Source organism: Chelonia mydas, chromosome 1 (assembly GCF_015237465.2).
Source record: "Chelonia mydas isolate rCheMyd1 chromosome 1, rCheMyd1.pri.v2, whole genome shotgun sequence".
In the NCBI taxonomy this organism is placed as follows: domain Eukaryota; kingdom Metazoa; phylum Chordata; order Testudines; family Cheloniidae; genus Chelonia; species Chelonia mydas.
In genome coordinates this window covers 336909464-336931428 of record NC_057849.1, presented here as the reverse complement: position 1 = coordinate 336931428, position 21965 = coordinate 336909464, and the positions used below count along the sequence as shown (strand labels likewise).

Sequence of the window (21965 nt, the reverse complement as noted above, 5' to 3'; positions counted from 1 at the left end):
GCTTCATGTACAAAACCAGGCCATGCTCCTGCAAACAGCTGTGAGTGGGTGGACCCTCGAGCCTCGCCAGAGCCCTGTTGAAGTCAATGATGCTCTGCATGGGTGCAGAAGTCCCATTACAGGATCGGGGCCTTAGACTGCACAGTCTTTAGGCTGGAGGACCTTGTCTCTTTGAAGAGCACAGCAGCCTCTAGGGAATGGCATAAATAATGGACCGTGTAAACTGGAATGGAGCTAAGCCGATTTACAGCAGCAGAGGGTATGATCGAATATATTTTAGTATTACCTCCCCCAGAAAGAACGAACTATATGAAGGTATCATCCCTCACGCAAAGACCAAAGAACACCCAGCCAAACAAGACATAATTTATTATTACTTTATTAACAACGCGGCTTACAATTCTTCAAGTAAAAAGGGGATTTCTTTCATTTCGAATAAAAATTAAAATATAACTCTGAATATAGATTTTCATTTATTTACATGAAAACATATATACAGAATACAATCTTACAGCAAACTAACAACATGCCCTTTGCCCTGTTGAATTTTAAAAAGTAAAAACACCAGCAAGTTTGGGGATTTTTTTTTGTTACACACCACAGGGGCTATATACATAAGATCTGAATCAAATCTGCAATACAAACTGGAATGCAAAATGGTCAAAGGACTTCCCACGGACACCACTACGAAGGGGTTATGCTGCTGTTCGCCATCATTATTTTCTCTAAAGAAATGACCGGGTGTAATTGATCATCTTTTGCTGATCTTGTTTTCATTCTGAATTTACTAACCTAAGGGTTGGTTCTATCCATACCGTACAGAAATTACTCGCCTCTGTTGAACTGTTTTACTAGTGACAGTCCAATGTCCGGAAGGACTACTAACCCTGCTTGTAGTCTCAATGGTGGCAGTTCTTAAATATCCACACAAGCATTTTTCCAGCAATCAGATCTATACAAAGGGGAGAACTTGGTTTATGTCCGTTAATATCTCCCATTGAGAGCCAAGGGCCTGATCCAGCAAAACACCGAAGCACGTGCATGGGAGCTGTCGCTTTGGTTTCCATGGAACTGCTCATATGTTTAAAGTTTATGCCCGTGCTTGAAGGCTTGATCCAATTTCTATTTAAGTCACTCTGAGTCTTTCTATTGACTTCAATGGAAATTAGACCAGGTCCTAAAGGTGAGATACACAAAGGTATTTAGGCACCTAACTCCCTTTGAAATCACTTTTGCTGTCATGGGTCCAAACTCAGACATTCTCACCTGTGACCAGATCCCTCCATCCCAAAGTTGGAGACTTGAAAATGCCATAAGCTTCCTCCCTGCAGGTTTCTTGGGAAGCTTCCCCTCAGATGGAATGAGTTTGATGGGGAGAGGTGGCCACCTGAACCCACAAATCCACAGGAAATGGAACCCCAGGTCCCCAGAGGAAAGAACAATCTGAGCCACTGCTCTCCCCTGCCCCATGAGAGCCCAAAGCTGTGCTGCCATTGGCCAACTCCCTCAGCAGCCACGGAGGAAACTAAATTCCTACCTGCTAACATCTGAACGCTATAGACAGAGGACCTAGCATTGACTGCATTTCTATTTACTGGCACGTTTTTCTTTTTTGGCACTTGAGTTTTTAGTCACAAGGACCAATCTGAGCCACGTCTATGTCAGAACACAGTGCACCAGAAAAAGAAAAACCAGGGCGAAGGGGCTTGGCATTTCTGAACTCCAAGAATCCGTAACAGTAAGTGGCTTGATTCTCAGAGGTGCCGAGCGTTTGCAGCTCCTCCTGAAGTCAACGAAAAGGCTCCAGAAACCATGGGGCCTCCTTTTTCAAGTGGGTAAAGGCTGATTTCGTGGCCTGGCCTTGGCCAGCTGGGTTTGAAAGAGCTGGTGACTGGGTTTGCTGAGGGATGCACCGGCTTTCCAATCCAGACGGGTTTCAGATTAAATTCAGGTGGTGACAGGGCAGATTTACGGGGATTTAGGCACCTCACCCCAGCTCCCTTTCAATGGGAGTAAGGTGCCTGGCCTACTGAAGTTTTGTAAACTCCACTCGGCGCCTCTCTGAATCTCTAGGAACCTACAGTTCTGCGTACATGGGCGTGCAGGTAGTAGTGAAGACACTACTGCAGTGTACCACTCACCTTCTCAATAAGGGCCCCATCCCGCATGGCGCACCATTGGAAGTGCTGAATGCCATCCATTTCCATTGGGTGTTGAGCGCACGCAGGGCATGTCTACACTTACCGGGCAGATCGATGCTGCGGTGATCGATCCACCAGGGGTCGATTTAGTGGGTCTAGCGAAGACCCACTAAATCGACCACAGAGCGCTCTCCTGTCAACTCCACTGGAACGAGACGCGTACGGTAAGTCGACAGAAGAGTTTCTCTGGTTGACCCAGCGGGGTGTAGACAACGCAATAAGTCAACCCAAGCTACACTGACTCCAGCTTCGTTATTCACGTAGCTGGAGTTGTGTAACTTAGGTTGACTTAACCCCGTAGTGTAGACCTGCCCTCAGTGTCCCCAGGATTGGGCTCTAGGGCTCCAGCCTGCGTCCACCGAGGCAGAGCTGGGAAGGGGTGGAACGTCAGCACCTGGAGGCCAAGTGTCAGAGGAAGTCTTTCTTTAAAACCAAGCACCAGTGCCCGGAGGTTGTCATGGCTCTGTCAAATGGCTCGCAGAGGCGACAGGGGCCAGGGGCAATGGCTTCTTGGCACAGAACTTGGGAGCAGCCTAGCAGTGTCAGGTGGGGGGAGGGAGCTCTCTACTTGCTGGGAGCATCGGGGGAATCTTCTAACACTTCTTGTAGAGAGGTGGGAGGAACCATAGTCTGGACCTAGAGTAGGAGTGAAGGGGCAGAGATATTGGCAGGGAGAGAAACAGGAACTGAGACTCTCCTCCCCCACTCCCCTTGGGTTCTAAGGATGAATTTTTTCTCCTTCAGGTTCTAAGGGGTGATCCAAGACGTCAGTGAGGAGAGGGGCTTATTAGCATGGGACTAAGGATATTACTTTTGCATCACATTTTAAATGGCTGAATAAGACGCCAGCGAGTAGAGCTTTGCGGCCTATAGGCCAGGACCTGGTCTATGCCAAGGGGACACTGGAATACAGTGCAAAGCTGCTGCCATCTTCCCTGCTCTAGGGGGCTCAGAATGGGCCAAGCACAGATTCCAAAGTAGAACGTGCTGGCTTGGATGCACTGATTCAGCACATTCTCCCTCTGCCAGTGGGGCTTCTGCAGAGCCTTGACTGTCATTTAGAGTTGACCATCCTTGGTGGTGAGACCCAAGGGAGGTCAGTGGCAGGACCAGCGCACGCTTCCTTCTTGGAGCATAGCTGCTCTCAGGCCCAGTGGGCTGGGCTAGCACAGTGACGTTTAACGTACGTCCTTCTCGGTGAACTTGGCAATGGAACCACAGTACTGCTTCTTGGCCTTAAGGAATGACCTGCCAGTGGACAATAATGTTCCCAGCCTTTGACCAGGGTAACCATGTTCAGGCCCTTTAGCCCTTCAATCTACAGAGATAAAATATGCCATTGTAAACCTCAATCCCCAGTCTAAGAGCCAAATTCAGAACTGGGATAACAAGATGCAGCTTCATCAAGAAAGTCTGCACCCGATTACACCCATTCTGAATTTGTCCCAATACATATTAGGTGAAAATGTGTCTGTTTATTAGTATTTGACCTAGCAACTTTATCCACATTTCACTCTAGAGCAATCTTCATTCCAAATATGACCTTAGCAACACACTATTCTAAAACCTTGTTCATTTTCTGGAACTTGAATTACGTGCCGGAAAGAGTCATCCCTCAATTCTGATGTCTCCTCGAATCTTTGTGACAATCCAAGCACCTTGTACAACTAAACCGTGTTCAGAATGGGTTTTCTTTTATATAAAAAATTAGCTAGGAAATTCAGCTCCCCTTCTCTGCAAAGGCAATTATAACAACAGACTAAGTACATCTGTTTGATACCTTCCCACTCACTATTCTAGGTGTCAGTATAATAACACACTTGCCACGCAGGCCAAGTCAAGGTAATTTCGGAATAACTAAGGACTGGTGGCCACAGCTATCAGCTGTCTCCAAAAGGAAGCGAGAAAATAAATGCAGACAGTTAAGAAAAAAAAAAGCTGAAGGTGGGGAGTAGAACTATACAGCTTATGTGGGCTAAAATTAAACTCTGCTTTTTTGATAGATGTGATTTAAATCTCACTGATTATTACCATAAAGAAACAACCACCAGTAAAAGCTCCCCTTGTAACTTTCATGAGACTGTATGTCGGTAGCCAAAGTACCGCCTCCCACACGTGCTGACTGTTCTTTTTGCTGGTGGGTGCTCCTCTCGGCCCCTCCCCCCATGCAGGCCTCCCGGGGGCGGGGGGGGGGGAGAGAAAGAGGCCGAGCAGGGCCGGGGCTTTGAGGGGGAAGAGGCTGAGCAGGGGAGAGGCCGTGGGGCAGAGCAGTGGGCAGAGCCTTGGGGAGAAGATGCTGAGTGGGGGTGGGGCCTCGGGGCAGAGCATGGATGGAGCAGGGGGCAGGGCTATGGTCCCGGTGCCGGGGCCCACAAAAGATTAGTCCAGTCCTATGGGTGCTGAGCACCTGCTATTTTTTTTTTGGTGGGTGCTTGAGCCCTGGAGCATCCATGGAGTCGGTACCTATGCTGCCACCCCATGTCTGGACATAGCTAAGGATTTCAAGACTGGACGTTATCCTGTGTGCAAAGTATGCAGCCATCCACACCCCGATTCATTCTTACAGGAGAATTTCAGTGCCCCAGAAATAGCTACAGTTAGATGACTTTCACTCTATCAGCACTGTGAACGATCCTAAGTTCTTGCAGTAGGTAACAAGGAGCTCAGATGCATCAAACTCCTCTGTGGGCCAGGTTCTCTGGTGAGCTTCAGAATGAGGCAAAGGGGCAGAAAATTCATCAGTATCAGGCAGCAATTAGCTAGGGCAGCTCAGGGATGCTGAGCTCCTGTGCCACATACCCCACACTCTGGCTTTCCTTCGATAGGATACAGTCTCTTGGGATTACTGCTGGCTGACAGGTTAGAGCAGCCCTGAGGGTGCTCTAACCTATGCCAGGGTAGGGAATGGTCTCAGCTGAACCGGAAGCTGTAATAGGCTTCCTGGTGCCCCTTTTGGTTGTCCCCTATGCAAACTAGGCACAGAATATAATCCGGGCGCTTTCTTTATATGAGTTTAATCATAGGAAATTTTAAAAGAGATGGTGGATATTTAAAAAAAAATGAGAGTGTTGTAAAGGGATCAAAAGCAATGACCAAAATGATTAGAGTGACATGGGGCGCTGCTCTATGTCCAGTAGAATTTCCATTATAAAACCCGTCTCTAATGGCTTGTAGGACAAATTAAGGGTTAATTCATTTAGTGATCAAACAAAAAGCCTCAGAACAGGAACAGCCACTTTCTCCTCTTCCTTTAAATAAAGATAATCTAAACTTTAATACTAGGAGCTGCAGGACAAAGCAGCTGAGCCTGATTCTGCCAGTCCCCCGTGTATGAAACGTCAAAATCAATAGGAGTCTGGCAGGATCCAGCCCCATGTGCAGCCATTTCTTTGTATCCAAATTCCAGAAGAATGAAATTAATCAAGAGCAGAAACAATGGCACCAAAAGGCAAACTAGGAAGACTCCTTGAGAATCTATAGGGCCATCTATATAGAATCTATACTGAGTCAATAGTTCTTGCATAAAACATGCTCCTAAGCAGATTTTGATATAATGTGTAATGGATGTTTCAGAGTCATTACACTGCACCAAAAATCCATAGAATTTAAGGAGTCCTCAAGTAGGAATTTGTGTGGTAGAACCCAGTGGCAGTTAATGATAAGTGGGCTTCTCTGAGCGGACCTAGTCTTCAGGATAATCAGATCCATGTCAGCTGCAATGAGACAGTGTAAACCAGAGCTTTAAAGTAAAATCCAAAAAGAATTGACACCAAAAATCTATGTTGAAGTGATAACGTTCAAGATCTGGGTCAAGAGAGCAAAAACTCTGGCATTCAGAATGAAGACAAAGATTACATTTCTGTCTCTACCGGAATGTGATTTGACATCACAATATCCCAACAGCGCTGTGCAAAATTTTCATAACAAACCCAAGATTCGGGCAGAGCTCCCTGAGCCTTGAGGACAATGGCTTGTTTGTGGCTTCAGAGGAAACCATGTAAAAGTCTGTAGTTTCCCTGGAAGCCAGGATAAACGTGATGGTTTGGGCTGAGTTTTACCTTTTGGGGGAGATTCATTCAAACCTTAAACTCAAAGAAAACCTCCCCCCCTCAACCTTGGTCCTGATTCTGATCCTGCTTTTGGCAGTTTTATAAAGGTATCAACCTCAGTGGAGTTATCCTGATTCACAACAGGCCCAACGGGGGACAGGAGTACATGAGAAATGGAAAAAAGGTCACACGAACCCCGATGACACAAACCCTAGGTGCTTCACACAACTCTTTATCCTCGCCACAAAGATGCGCTGGGTCAGGTTCTCTGGTAGACTTCAGCTATTTTGCACAGCTCCAGTGACACTCAGGAGTCCCACATCCAGTTGAACTGGCCAGAGTGGCACAGAACAGCTGGTGCACACTGGTGAGTCTGGACCTTGATGGACATAAGCACAAAAGGATGGGTTGGGCCAGATCCTCAGCTGGTGTAAATCAACATCCCTCCTCGCTGAGGTTTTGGGCCACAATTCTGATCTCACTTACCCCAGCATAAATCCAGGTGACTCAGCTGACTTCAATAGATTTACGCAGGTGAAGATGAAATCAGCATTTGCTCCAAAACCTCATCCTTAAATTGGAATGTCCTTGTTTTCTGGGGGTTCAAAGTCAGACCTTGAATATTAAGTGACTATAACTTCATGGGCTTTAATATAAAATACTTCATGCATGCTCCATGGCAAGAATGAAGGAACTACTGTACAGATCCAACCACAGAAACAGAGACAATCAGCTTACTGTACATAGCTATATTGGGCTTGGGAAGAGTTCCTGGGTACTATGCTTTGATGCACACCTTTTAGATCATTGTATTTGTGACTGATACAACAGAGAGCATGGTTTGGATTTCCCGTTTAAAAATCACTTGATAATGTGGTCCTTTTTGCATCACTGTTATATCTCTTTCTTTGTAAGACTGAAAAGAAAAAAAAACCACATCGATCATCAAGATCAAAGTTGTAGGAAGCCATGGGTCACTTGAACAACGATCACTCACATTTCAATATGAAAGAAGTGTGCTGGAATCACCGAAGGGATCGTTTATGTCCAGCAACTGACCTCAAGACACCACAATCAGCTACAAATGCGTGAACATTTTCCCTATGGAATGTGTTTGCCGTTTGTAGGAAAGTTTGTTCTTTTTTTTAAAAAAAGATAAAACCTTCTGCTATATTATGGCCTTGCTCCCCCACAATATAACACCCTTGGAGAGGTTCACAAAAAGAGACGGCCGCAACACTTCAATGTGCTTTACAAATACGGAAATATTCATTCCACTTGGATTTTTTGTTTGTTTTTGTTTTTTTACAGCAGGTGGCTCAGAGCTTCCAATTCCACGTGTTTTGAGGAAAAACCCAAGTGAGTTGTAACATTAAAAATAAAAAGAGAGAGAGGAGGAGGAAATGCAAGGAGCAGTAGAGTCAGTTGGCGTATTGTGCATAGAAAGCAACTTTTACTCGCTCGATCTGGTGACACAACTTGATGGCTGGGCCAAGTTTCAGCTCCATGCATTCTTGCACAGTTGGGAGTGTCAGTAGCAGAAGTGCTTGGCCATCAATGTCCTAGGGAAAGAAGAGACAACGAGAAGTTGCTGTTTGTAGACTACCCCACAGCACCTGAAAACGTGGAACAGTAGGCTTTGCATTAGGGCTGGTCAAAGCGGGACTGACATCCTGGGAGAGGAAGGCATCTAGCCACACAGCAGCAGTATATTAGTGTGTATGATTTGTCTTACACCTAGAGGTTCCAACTGAGAACAGAGCCCCACTGAGCTAAGTGCTGTAGAGACAGTTCCTGCCCCATACAGCTTACACTCGAAATAGACATGGATGAGAAAGAGGAAGTACTATCTGCATTGTACAGGTGGGGAAGTAGGCCACAGAGAGAGGCCTTAGGTCAGACAGGACACGTGAGGCAGAGCAGGGAACTGACTGCAGCATTTTTGAGTCCTATTCCTTAACCACAAAGCCATACTTCCCCTCTGTGCTGCGTTGGCCCCTGACCTGGAAGGAAAATCTCTATGGAGTAGAGAGCAGTTCAAAGCATGCCCCGTTCAGTCTTTGGCTTCCCCTGGTACTAACAAAAGTGCTCATTCTGATCTGGCCACTGGGAACCAATTTAGGCCACTGGTGCACTGATACCACTGTTTATCATTGCTGATCACTACGGTCTCATTCCCCCATTGGTCTGTCTTATCCACCTGTTGTCTTTAGTCTTATACTTAGATTGTAAACTCCTTGGGGCAGGGACTGTTTTTTTGTTCTGTGTTTGTAAAGCTCCGAGCATATCCGCTTCTGGTTCATGAGTAGGGCTCCAAGGCTCTATGATATTATATAATAATAATTAATAATAAAATAACTCATTTCACATAGGCCACTGAACAATGGCAATCATTTTCACACACAACCAATGGGGTTTGGCTTTGAACGGCAAGTGGAAGATTCCTATAGTTCTTCACTGGTTCCCTTAGTTGCTCAGTGCCCCAGATGAAAGAGATTTTATAACCATTCTCTCCTGGTTTGCTCCTTGGTTCCGCTGGTTAATTAAGAGTTCAAGTCTTTAAGAAAATCAAAAACCCACCAGATTTAAAAGCCAACAAGCAGAATCTGAATATATGATCACAGGGGAAAAACAGAGGAGTCAAACTGCAGTCAAAGAAATTCACAATGTAGACAACACAGTGAAGGTCAGAAAGAGCATAAACTAATTCTGTCCACAATTAGATTATTTATCATCCTCTAGACTCCTAAACACAGAGGATACATATACATGGTAAGTACTCTTCTCATCACAAACACCTTCTCTAGTTTTTTTTATGTTTCAACTCAATGAACAGGCATATTGCTAGGGGCCCCCAGGTGCTGTCTTGCAGATAAGTAGAGCCAAAGCATTGCTCACGTGCAGTTAGTTGAAGATTGATCCCATAGCACTTTAGGCAAGAGGAGGGGGGTTAGCTTTGGTGTCTTGGCAACATTCCATTCTGGTTAATATCTGATTTCATAGATTCATACGGCAGAAGGGACCATTGTGATCATCTAGTCTGACCTGCAGAGAACTTCCCCAAAATAATTCCTAGAGCATGTCTTGAGATATTATTTACTAGAGATCCCCCCTTTAGCATGAATTTGATAGCGGTGGATGTTATTCATTAGCGGAGGAGTGACTAGTTCTATCTATCTAGGACCCATCGCAAGACACTATTAGCTTGATGACAGAAGTACTGAGCTCCCGCAGATTTAATTGCCTTTAATTGGAAGCGTTCAGAACATCCTAAAATCAGGATACGTTTTTAGGAGCCTGCCTATGGATTTTGGTGCCGAATTTCAGTCAGACAATTTCGACCTAGCCCGAAGCCATCCACTGATTCAGAATCTGGGTCTTCTGCGTCCTGGTCCAGTGCTTCATCTAATTAGATAGGGTGACAGTCACACTTGTGACATCAGATCTCCTACGTACCATTTAAGTGCCACCTAAGCCCGATTTTAAGGGTGCAGGTGATGCATGGGCCTCATACTGACCCTGACACGGGTGAATTTCACCCTTAATGAACAAGAAAGATCTATTCTTCAACCTTTTCATAAAGGCTCAGTTACACTTTCCTGTGCTGTGAATAAACACCATTACTACAGTGTCTGCACCCAGAGAGAGGTAAGATGAGGCAGCATACCTGTTCCTGAAATATTTTGGCTAGGGGAGCGCAGTCTGTCAATTTAATAAACCTCACAACGTCAGTCACTGTCCACTCCAGTGGATTGCTGTCGAGGATGAGCTTCTCTTCCTCTTCTTGCTTTATTTCCTGCAAGCGCCAGAACACTTGTAAAGAAAATGTCAGTGCCCAGAATGACTCATCTGTAGAGCATGTGGTGCACTCTGCAGATGGTTAACACCTGATACAGAAGGTTACATCGAAGGAAAAAATATTGCCATGAATTGGAAGCTAAGAAGTCCACCAATATACTCACTTCCTTGACTTGAGTGCACTTCTCTCCTTCAGCGCATGAGAGAGACGGCGTTTTGCGGCCCCTTCTAGCTCTCTCGATGGGAGGGGGTCTGTCTGACTCCGTGCTGCTTCGTAATGTCACTGCTCTTCTTGGTCGGGCTGAAGGTACCTCAGCAGAGGAGGTGTCAGTCTGGTCATCACGTAGCTCTGAGCTGGTTTCTTCGCTCCCTGTCTCATCTTCCATAGCGTCTGGCTCCTCCTCTTCGCTTTCCTAGAGCGAGATTGTCACGGAAACATTATGACATAGGGTTTAACATGAGATCACATTCTACTCTCATTGAAACTAGTGTCAATCCAGAGTCACACCACTGACTTCAGCTGAATTATACCCCTATATATGCCACAGTGTCATACCATTTAGGCCCCCAAATTTAGATTTGATTTCAAAACCTAGTATTAAAATGAATTTGTAGTCCTATTTTTTTGTGTAAATGTCAATGAAAACAGGTTTTCGTTTCAGTGTGAATGTTCCTCTGCAGTGCTTGCAACTCTAACATTGCAATCTTGTGCTAAGGCATGAGACCTGGGAAGTGAAACTGACTAGGAAAAATGAAACTGACCAGTCTTTTCTTCATTGTCCAAGAAAAGCAAATGAGATTTCAAAGAATTCTTCTTTTGAAGACCTCAAAGTGATGGAAAAATGTACCACATCCCTTGATAATCTATTCCAATGGTTAATTACCCTGACCGTTAAAAAGAAGCATTAAAAACTAGTCAAAAATGTTTCGTTTCAAGTTTTTTACTGGAAAATACCATTTTCACTGAAACGGAAACATTTAGAAAAATGTGTCAATTTTGATGAAATTTTGTTTAGGCAACAAAAATCGAAACAAAGCATTCTGATGACGTTAAAATGTCCCCCTTTCATATTTTCAGAATGGAATATTTAGATTTTCCAAATAGGGTATTAATTGTTTTTATGTAAAAAAAATGTTTAAAAAAGTGAAAAATTGGAAATGTTTTGATTTTATCAAAAGGAAACATTTGGATCGACCCGACAGAGTTTTTTCAGAATTTCATTTAGTGGGAAATTGAAATTTTCTGATTTTCATTCTGTTTTGGATGGAAAAAAATTAACAGTTGCGTTTTGGATGGAAAAAAATTAACAATTTCCTGCAAAGCTGAAAATCCAGGTCCTCATCAGCTCTAATAAGCACAGTATTTCCAAATTTGTAACTCTACAATGCCCCTCATAAACAGAAAATGCTGGACACTGAACATATATATGTAAATGCACACAACAGATGAAACGCTGCTCAGAATTTGAGCTTCAGTAAGCGTCAGTGTGTCGTTTTGCCCACGTTTGGGTTTTCTTATTGAGAAATCAGAATTTGGCCAAGGATGACTATACTGTAATCCTGCCATCATTTTCAAACATTCAAGCCCATTAATTTGGAAGGGCTTGAGTGGGTATTAAGGCAGCCCGGTTTGTCTTGTCTTACAATTTATGGTTTTGTGTGTTACAAGAAGTCATATTGACTATTAACTGCACCATTCAGGGGCACACAAATCTTACCACTCCAAGGGTAGATTTACACAGCAAAACCTGTGCATGGCACAGCCTACCTGAGCTAGACTGAATCCAGCAGTCCCGGGAACAATATCGGCGAAGACGGAGCAGCGTGGGTTTCAGAGCATGGCGTATAACCCTGGCATGGAGCCTGAGTATATACTTGGCTCACTAGCGCGCTCTGAAGCCCACACTTTGCTGTCTTCATTACTAATGTTACCCATGCTAGCTGGATTTAAGCTAGCTCGGGCAGGTTAGTCTGTGTGCAGCTTTCGCTGTGCAGACAAACCCTAAACATCACCAAGCCACGCCACTTCCATTTATCTCACTTGCTTAGGGTCTGATCCAAAGGTCATTGGAGATAGTGTAAAGGCTCCCATTGACTTCAGTCCACACCTGATTTTGATGTGTGTATGATTTGGGCCCAAGTCCCACAAACACTTGCTCCTTGTCTACATTCAAAGGGTTTTCAGCTATAACTATACTGGCAAACCCTCCTAGTGGAGAGACAGCTTAGATGGCAAAAGAGTGCTTCTGTAGATATCCAGTAGAACCTCAGAGTTATGAACCTCAGAGTTACAAACTGACTGGTCAGCCACACACCTCATTTGGAACTGGAAGTGTGCAATCAGGCAGCAGAGAGAAAAAAAATAAAAAGCAAATACAGTACAGTACTACTGAAAAAAATAAAGGGAAAATATAAACAAAGATTTGACAAGGTAAGGAAACTGTATCTGTGCTTGTTTCATTTAAATTCAGATGGTTGAAAGCAGCATTTTTCTTCTGCATAGTAAAGTTTCAAAGCTGTTTTAAGTCAATGTTCAGTTGTAAACTTTTGAAAGAACAACCCTAATGTTTTGTTCAGAGTTATGAACATTTCAGAGTTACGAACAACCTCCATTCCTGAGGTGTTCGTAACTCACGGGTTCTACTGTAACCTGTAACAGTTACCTGAATGAAATAAGCAAAATGCCCTTTTTTGCCAGTATAACTATGTCTACACTAGGGGTTTTGCCAGCAGAGCTATGCTGGTTAGAAGCGGGATTTTTTTCACACTCCTAACCAACATAGCTATGTCAGCAAAGCTTTTAAGTTTAGACCAGGCCTTAACAGGTGCTTAACTTTACCCATGAGTAATGCCATTGGATTCACATGGTCTACTCACGTGTGGAAAGTTAAGTGTGTGGATAAGGGCTTGTCGATACTGTTGTTGCACTGGTTTAACTTCAGGTGTTATTTCAAACAAGCTTAGTTAAATCGGTTGCAAAGCCTGGGTGGACACTTATTTCTGTTCAAGAGTAGTTTATCTGGGTTTAGGTGAAGTTGATTAGACACGGGTTTAAGCTAAACCAAAATAAGTCACTTTTAAACAGAAATAAGTGTCCACATGAGACCAGTTTAACTGCACCAGTTCACGCGAGTGTGTAGACAAGGCCTATATCTTTGTAGGATTGAGGCCATAGAATGTAGAGTCATTGGGATGGTCTTGCCTTTCACTTGTTCTGTAAAGCACCTAGAACAATTTTACATACTGTGAACTTAAAATATTAAGCAATAAGTAATTAATAGAGTATTGATACCCATGCTGACTCAAGTGTGACTTATAAATGTCCTTTCCGCATCTAGCATTTGTATTGCAGTACTGTCTCAGAGCGCTAGTCACAGACCAGGACCCCACTGTAGGTGCTAGGTGCTGTACAAACGCAAACAAAAAGACAGCCATTGCTCCCAAAATCTTACAATCTAAGTAGAAGACAAGAGACAATGGATGGATACAAACAGACAGACAGATCATCGAGCACAAGAACAATGAGACAATGAGCATGTCAGCTGCTTAACTACGGTAAAACTTTTGTAGGCATCACAGCAAAGCAGAGATTCAAGGAGAGATTTGAAGGAGGACAGTGAGGTGGCTTTCAGGATATGTATGGGGAGCTCCTCCCAAAGGCGAAGGGCAGCCCCAGGGTGCTTGTTGAAAATTTATATTTCTAAAAAGCAGTGTCATGTGTGGAGCACCGTTCTATAGCCAGGCGAATGAGCACAATCCAGCGTGTACCTCTGCAGATCCCACAGCGTTAAAATCGACAGCAGACGACCTCCTTTTCTTCTGTACAAAAATGGATTTCCGCCTCTTTCTGCGTCTTGCTGGCTTGATGTGTCCACTTTTCATGTTGTTATTTTCCCCAATTGGAGGCTTAATGATTTTTTTCCTCTTCCCATAATAATAGGCTGGAGCAAAACATACAGTAAAAACATAACCATACAGAAAATCAAGCTTTTGCTTGCTTTATGCTATCGATCCAATGTAATACACCACTACTTCAAAGCAGCTTTCACAGGGAACTCTAAAGAAATCTTGATTGTCAGACAATGTCCCAAGGATCAATGAAATACCTGATGCTGTCTTGGCCTATTGTCACAAAATGGGTAAAACTATTAGAATTTAGACATCCATTCATACATATTTATTCACTATAGGTTAAATCCTGAAGTCCTTACTTAATACTTAGACAAAACTTTTGCTGTACATGCTGAGAATTTTGCCCGAGTAAGAAATGAATAAGAATTCTGATCTGTTGCACCACTATAAATCTGGAGTGTTATCTGCCAAAATCTATGGTGTTGCCCTGGATTTACATCTGGGTAGCTGAGGCTCCAGTTGGGTCAGATCCTGAAGTTCACAGCATGAAAATTACAGGCCTAACTTTCAACGGTGCAGAGAGTCTGCAGCTGCCATCTGCTTCAATGGGAGCTTCCAGCATTCAGCTCTTCTGAATATCATGGCCAAAGTATTTCTTGAGTCAATGCAGCAAATATCTGACTTCTGTTGATTTCAGTGGGCTTTGGCTCAGGTCCTAAAATAATAAATATTTCTCTATGTAACGGTGACTAGTCCCAAACTGCATATTAGCTGTTTTTAGACACATAGGGCCCGATTCTCCTTTCACTGTGCTGTTAGTCAGGAGTGACTCATTTGAAATCAGTAAAATTATACTGGTGTAAAATTCGTGTGAGAGGAGACTGTAACCCAGTTCTACCTTCAGGACCTGATTCAGCAGTCCACTGCTATTCAGCAAAGTTGACTTCAGGGAGGCGTGAGCATGTGCTTAACTTTAAGCGAGAGCCTTCCTGAATAAGGATGCACTTGCGTGCTCAATTGGAGTCTCTGCTCCCCAGATGTAAATCCAGGGCCATGCCATAGATTTTGGCAGACACGCTCCAGCTTTATAGTGGTGCAACAGATCAGAATTTGACTTATTAGCAGTGAATCATGTGGTCCAAAGAAGTTACTCCTTTAAAAGTTAGGCAAAATACAGCCTACACAAGATCACCACCAACTGGATGTTGGTGCATAGTCGTGAAAGTAAACACCTGATACTGCAGAGGTGAAAAGAACAAAGAATGGCAAATAGTGCAGTAACCAACCAAACTCATCTTCTAAGGATGCGTACCGCAGAGTTTTTCTGACAGTGCGGGGTGCACATCCATGGACAGCACAGGTATAAATAGCAGTGCAGATGAGGAGGCAGTAAAGACACAGCTGAAGGGTGTGGGTATGTACCTGGACCTGCACCGGGTGTGTGAGATCACACCAGCAGCATGCTCTTCAAAATGGCATGCCCAGGTGGTATGACCTAACGTGAGGTCATGCTGGTGGAGACAGGGCCACACAGGCGGGGGGAGCAGGGGGCAGGCCCACGCCTTTCCTGGAACAACTGATCTAGGAATGGCGTGAGTGGCCACCCTACTGCTGCGGCTGAAGCCCTTCTCCGGCTCAGGAAAAGATTCCAGCAACAGGGAAAAGCTAGCAGCTGCCGGCTGCTGGAGCCCTGCTCTTCCACAGGGAAAGGCAGCTTCTCCAGCAGAGCCTTTCACAGACACGGGTAGCTACACACTGCAGGGTAGATGCAGCCTGCTTTTCACTGCTAGCTGCACACTGCTGAAAGTGGTGTGTTGTTTAGACGTAGCCTTAATGTAACAGGCGGGCCGAGTTGGAAAACATTAGATACTCCATCTGGCAACCTTTTGTAGACAGAGAGGACACAAAGAGTCCATGGGAAAAAGCAAACACAACGGCAGGCCAAGCAAAGATCCTTGGGGCGTGAAGTTGGAGGGAGACCATGGAGGACTGGGTTTGTGACCTCCCATGCACATATCCCACTGTGGGTCTGTCTGGCTTGGTTTCAGGGTGATCTGGTGAGTGCTCAGTTCCCTGTGCTAGAGAGTGCAGGCCTAGGGTGCTGAGAACCAATCGGTGAGCTCAGCCCAAAGGACATGCTGCATTTTGCTGCCTTGGTGTTACTATTTGCAATATCTTATGCTACAGGTAAGAAAGAAAGAAAGGTAGGTATCAAATGACATTTATTTTTATGACTATATCATGAACATCCTCCCACGGCTCTGATTCCTTTCTAGCAACAGAGCAATAGTTTGGCTGATACTCACTGTACTTCGTTTTGGTATGAATGGAGCAGTTCTCAGGGCAGACTTCGGCGACCAGCACAGGGCTAAACAAATTTGGACAGCACTCCAGTTTTGCACAGACTCTTCTGCAGAAATCTGCCACTTGATCAGACGTTCGCACAATCTTGACTGTTGCCCTGTACGTTTTCCCTCTGTATCTAGGAAAGAATATTGCAAGATCACACATAACTATGAAGTAAGAACAGTGGATGCCATAAACCCAGTTCTGCCCTCTATAACGTAGATGATCCTCTCACTGACTTTGGGGCGGGGGGACGACCAATGTACTGAAGGGCAGAATTAAGACATCCTGGTTGTAACAATTGTATTTCAGATACACTAAAATGAGGAAAGGCAGGATGCAGTAAAGCTGGCGGGGAAGGTTACAGTACTCAAGGTCAGGGAGACCACAGGGTGGACAAGGTTTGGAGCTGTGGGTTTAGGGCATCGGAAGACTGGCTGTTTGGGGAGAAGGTGGGAGAGAAGAGAGCACAAGATGACAGCAAGGTCACAACTGTGGGAGCTGTCAACGGGGATGCTATATTGCATTGCGTTTTATTCTATGGTTCTGCACACTCCCGGTCTGCAGACCCATGGGCCCAGGATTACCATCTCTGCCTGGCATGCTGACAGGCGGTAAAGAGCCGTGAGCAGTAAGGACTTATGGTGGTACAGTTGCAAGCACTGGGTGGCTTTCTGAAGAAATGTCAATTCATGGTCCTAGCTGAGACCTGCTTCACAAGCCTCCTCCGCGTGGGTAGGTGCTCTCTGGGGTCACCTGTCTTTTAGGGGGACCAGCACTGAACAAGATTCTACCGTGGTAGCCACAGGGTGCAGAGATTGCTCCTGCTGGACCTCTGTTGGAGACCATCCATTTCTGCTTTCATCCTGAAGCTCCATCTTCCAAGAGGTTTTCACTCTGAGTCACTGTTTGTCTGGATGGTAGGTCCCCCGTTTAGTAATACCGCATCATGTGGCTTTTTACTGTGATGGGTTTGACTTTGTTTATTTTCTGGTGTTCTTCATTGTGCCATAATTTAAACGGCTCGTTCAGTAACTGAGGGGCCTGTCCCAAAACGCACTGAAGTCAACAGGAACCTTTCCAATGACTTCACGAGCGTTAGGATCAGGCCCCCAAAGATCCAGATCCTCGAAGATATTTAGGCACCTTGCTCCCATTGGAATCATGGGAGCTGGGTGCCTAAATACCTTTGAGAATCTGGGCCTAAGTACTTTGCCAGGAGTGGAGAAGAGTAAATGTTAGAAGAAAAATTCAGCTCTCAGATCTTTGCAGTGGACTCTGCCTCCAGTATTCTGCTCTTCTTCTCTGTGCTTCTTCCAAAGCCCATTGAAGTGCATGGGAGCCTTTCCATTCATTTCTTTGGGCTTTGGAGAGGCCTAAGTGCCTGGAATTCCTAGGGGAATATTCGGAGCTCAGATTCATAAGGCAGAGGTTAGCCCTAAATCATGTGCTATTAAATCTTTCGTTATGGTGTTTTATATAGAGCATTTTTGTGCAATAAATGGCTGAAGGAAGGTAGACTTCCATACCTTGTGTAATATACTGGAGCGGTGAACTTTGAAAAACCACTTGTCCACATAATTGATTAAATAGCAGCGTAAAAGCTAGTGTAAACCGCGAGACACCGGTTTTTAAAGCACGTCTTACACAGTGTGCCTAATGGCAGCAGGAGAGACACTTGAGCGAATGCATGGTAGAGCAGTGGTTTGGTCCTATAAATATGGGCAGAGGAGAGAAAAGTAAAAAGAGCTCACTGGACTGGAACTGATGAAGAGCAAAGACACTGTGGCCAAGATGGATGGGAGAAGGGATGCAGGCAGCACGTGCGACAGCAGCACTGGGGCCAGGAGGGCAGATGCTACCAGGCAGACTCGGAGCGGAGTGAAGAGAGGACAGTGGGATGTGGAATAAAGGAGAGAGGACCAGACAGATGTGAGGAGAGGCATCCTTAAATGACCCATCACTCTAAGACTGAAAGTTATGCCATAACTCAGAGGGTACCTGTTAAAGCATAACTTCCTTCTTTTAGTCCAACCACCACAATCCTGTTCTGGAAATGCGGAGGTACTTTAAGATCTGAGCCTCAGGACCATTGCAAGTTATCAGTGTCCGTGATGCTCAGAGGCCTTTATTCAATGGCAATTTAGGGGGAAAACTAAATATTATCTGAACTTTGTTTTTCCATAACAATAAGTGATCAAGGGTCAGCAAGGTGCAAATGATACTGCCCATTACTATGCTGACTGCAAATGGTGCTAGGGTATAATAGCAATGATACAATGCTTTACAGTCACTGTACTTTAGGTACCTAATTCCCTCTGAATTCAATGGGAGTTAGCGCCTAAATACCTTTAAAAATCTGGTCCTAACTCATGAGTACTCCCATGTGTTTTCAAATGATCTGATTGTTTATGCATCTCGAGAGACTCCAACAGGCATGCTGTACAAAATGGAAAAAACGCTGCCTTTCCCCTCCCAAGAGGTAAGAGAACAATGTCCCATTGCACAGATGGCATGACTGCCGGGGGAGCAGAGGAAATCATGGTTCAAACGGGTTCTACAAAACCTAATGTGAACAGAAATGATTCTATGGGAAATAACACCAACAGAAACCAGTCCTTCCTAGGGGACAAATTCTTCCACCTTTAATTCATAGATGCATAGACTTTAAGGCCAGAAGGGACTATCAGATCATCTAGTCTGATCTTCTGTGTAACTCGGGCCAGAGAATTTCATCCAGTTACATCTGTGTTGGGCTGCAATAACTTGTGCTTAGCTAAAGAATCTTTTCCGGAAAGGCGTCCAGTCGTGATTTGAAGACATCAAGTGATGGAGAATCCACCACTTCCCTTGGCACTTTGTTCCAATGGTTAATAACCCTGTTAAAAAGTTGTACCTTATTTCTAATTGGAATATATCTGGATTTAACTTCCAGCCATTGATTCTTGTTGTACCTTTTCCCACTGGGTTAAATAGCCCTTTAGCATCTGATATTTTCTCCTTGTGAAGGTATTTCTATTCCTTAAATGAAGTTACCTCTTGATCAGTAGTGTAGTCAAGGGTAAACATCAGATAAACTGAGTTAATCCACTTTTCAATGGGTGAATAGGGAGTTTAGGTTATTTCAACTACTTCTTTTTCTATTGCTACACCACTGCTCCACATCTTCTTTTTCACAAACTAAACACTTTGAGCTCAAAGTCCCACATGCACCACTTAACAGGAGTAAGAACGGCAGAATCTCATCCTTAAATGGGTACCATGCCCTGTGGTGCTATGATCCCAAAGAGGATAGCATTGTACTACAGGGCCTGCAAAAGCAAAAAGGTGGAACTAACAAGAAGGAAAAAAAAACAAAACAGACCAGTCATTTCATTGTCCAGGTGAGATACAAAGAATGAAGACCCAGGATGGATGGGGAAATACAAATGTGAATTTTATAATTAAATCTGTCTCGATGACTCAAGTTGTTCTTAGTGGCTACAGAAATGGAATATAATTTTAAACATGATTCTGGTCTTGGCAGTGTCTCTGTAAAACAAGATTTATTAATATTTTCCATACGTACCACTCTTTAAACCTTTTAACACTAAAGTCATTAATGTAATCTGAACTACCCTCTGACAGCCTCAGGAAAAGACCTACACTGGCTGCAGTTAGAAAACCATTTTTCCATTAGTGCCATTAAAAATATTACAGTTATTGATATTATATTTTCCATCATGATAAGAATCTCATTTTGCCAGCTACTTTTAAGTAATAAGCATCCTGCACTAATAACCTGGGATCACTGTAAGGCTTTAAAGTTCAGCAGTATCAACTGTAGCGTTAAGCTCAGTTGAACAATCTTGCTTTTCTAATTACTTGTTTTACATCTAAAGCCAAAGGAAAAAGAATCTTCAAAGATCCCTACAGTAATGACCCATATAGGAGAATTTACTAGAAAAAACAAGCTAAGGCATCCTCCAAGACATGAAAAGCCTTGTGCTAAACAGATATTTCAAACAGCAGGAGCTCTCAGCAATACTCAAAGGACTTAACCGTTTCAGAATTAAGCCAATAGTCCCACTGAACATTGGGGCTATTTTGAATAGTCAACTGACTAGCAAACTTGAATTTCCTTCAACAGTTCTTGGACCCAGCCCCCTTCCTCAGCAAGGAACTCACTGCTTACCTCACTGAAAAAAAATCAACTGAATATGAGGGAGTGTCTTGCAGACACAAAGTACCCACCACAAACACCCCATGCTAACCCCCACCATCCCTAAGACAAACCGCAGCTCTCACAAATACAGCACGAGCGGATCTGAAGAACATCTGAGCCACTAAATACGAACTGGACCCTGCCCTTCATGGCTGGTGAAATCCAACGCAGACTGGGACTGCTACCGATATAAACCCTCAATGTTTCTATACGAGATCCTGACTCCTTGAAGCATGTGGGTTTTTTTCTAGCAAATTCTCCAAAAAATAAATAATCCTGGATGCCAATGAGCTCACAAATTACTGCCTCCCTTTGTAGGCAAAATCAATGAAAATGTGGCCATGACCTTACTCTAGCAGCATCTAATCTTCCACCAACATCTTAGACTCCTCGTAATCAGGATTCAGTCTGAGCCTTGGCATTCACTCTGGGCCTTGGCATTCACTCTGGGAGCACTCCTGACATAGCCTCATCATGGTTATGGAGAGAGGTTACACTTCTGTGCCAGTCCCATTTGATCTATCTGCAGCCTCAGGCGACCAAACAATGCTACTGACCCACACATGGGACCTCACAGAGGTGGATGGTGTAGCTTGAAACTGGTTCTAATCATTTGAAAGTTATCTAACAACCTAGGCCGTTTCCCAATATGCACTTTACACACCCTGGATCATTTTAAAAATGGCCAAATGAAATGTTATCAAAAACTTCCCTGAAAAATATTCACCGTCGGGCTAAGAATCAGCATGAGACATTTTAGCCAAAAGCAGCTGTAATTACGTGGGTGAAATGAGACAATCGCGATGCTCCTGAATGAATTCACGCAGAAAAATGGTAACAGACAATGACATCCTATGGCCCGGAAGTGAACATTTTTCACAAATCACTCTATGTCTGACCTCTCAGTCCTCATCCTCAAAGGAAACCTGCACAACACTTTCAAGAGCCGAGCCTGGGAGCTTAAATTCATAACTTTGCTAGACACTAAAAATCATGGACTGAACAGAGACACTAGATTTATGGCTCATTACAACAATCTATAACCCTTTGTCCTACAGTTACAGAGATATTTACTGTCCACCTTGAATGGCATCTTACCGTGTGTTTTAACTCCTTATGCTAAACAATCTGTTCCACTTCGTATTTAGCTGTGATGCTTGGAGTACATTTCCCAGACCAGAAGAACTCTGTTTAATCTTAAAAGCTTGTCTCCTTCACCAGCAGAAGTTGACCCAATAAAAGCTATTAACTCACCTACTTTATCTCTCTAATATCCTGGAACCAACACGGCTACAACAACACTGCATGCATCTTTAATCATAACGTTATTATTGCTGACCTAATCCCATGAAATATTAAAGCCCTGATTGCAGAACCCGTACATACAGTGGTGAACACTTATTTGAGTTGGTAACTCCATGAGCACCAATGGGATTTTTCCTAGAAGTAAGTGTTCACTGTTGTCAGTAGCTACCGGTGCGGTGCTCTGCTCTTGTTCGATGATGATAACAGTCG

General features: G+C 44.0%; 1 protein-coding gene across 5 annotated transcripts in view; it reads right to left on the bottom strand.

Annotated features, from left to right (window-relative positions):
* Positions 1–363: 363 nt before the first annotated feature.
* The window catches only part of SFMBT2 (Scm like with four mbt domains 2), a 192190-nt gene continuing 170588 nt past the window's right edge, over positions 364–21965 (bottom strand). For 3 of the 5 annotated variants that reach the window (XM_037889346.1, XM_037889348.1, XM_037889347.1), the window contains exons 17-21: positions 16207–16382; positions 13817–13989; positions 10213–10461; positions 9918–10046; positions 364–7812 (exon numbers count right to left, since the gene is read on the bottom strand). In XM_037889346.1, the coding sequence (XP_037745274.1) occupies positions 7672–7812; positions 9918–10046; positions 10213–10461; positions 13817–13989; positions 16207–16382 (868 nt within the window). In that variant the 3' untranslated portion in view covers positions 364–7671. The remainder of the gene's footprint in view (positions 7813–9917; positions 10047–10212; positions 10462–13816; positions 13990–16206; positions 16383–21965) is intronic. The other 2 variants (XM_043520689.1, XM_043520691.1) reach the window with 1 other exon arrangement.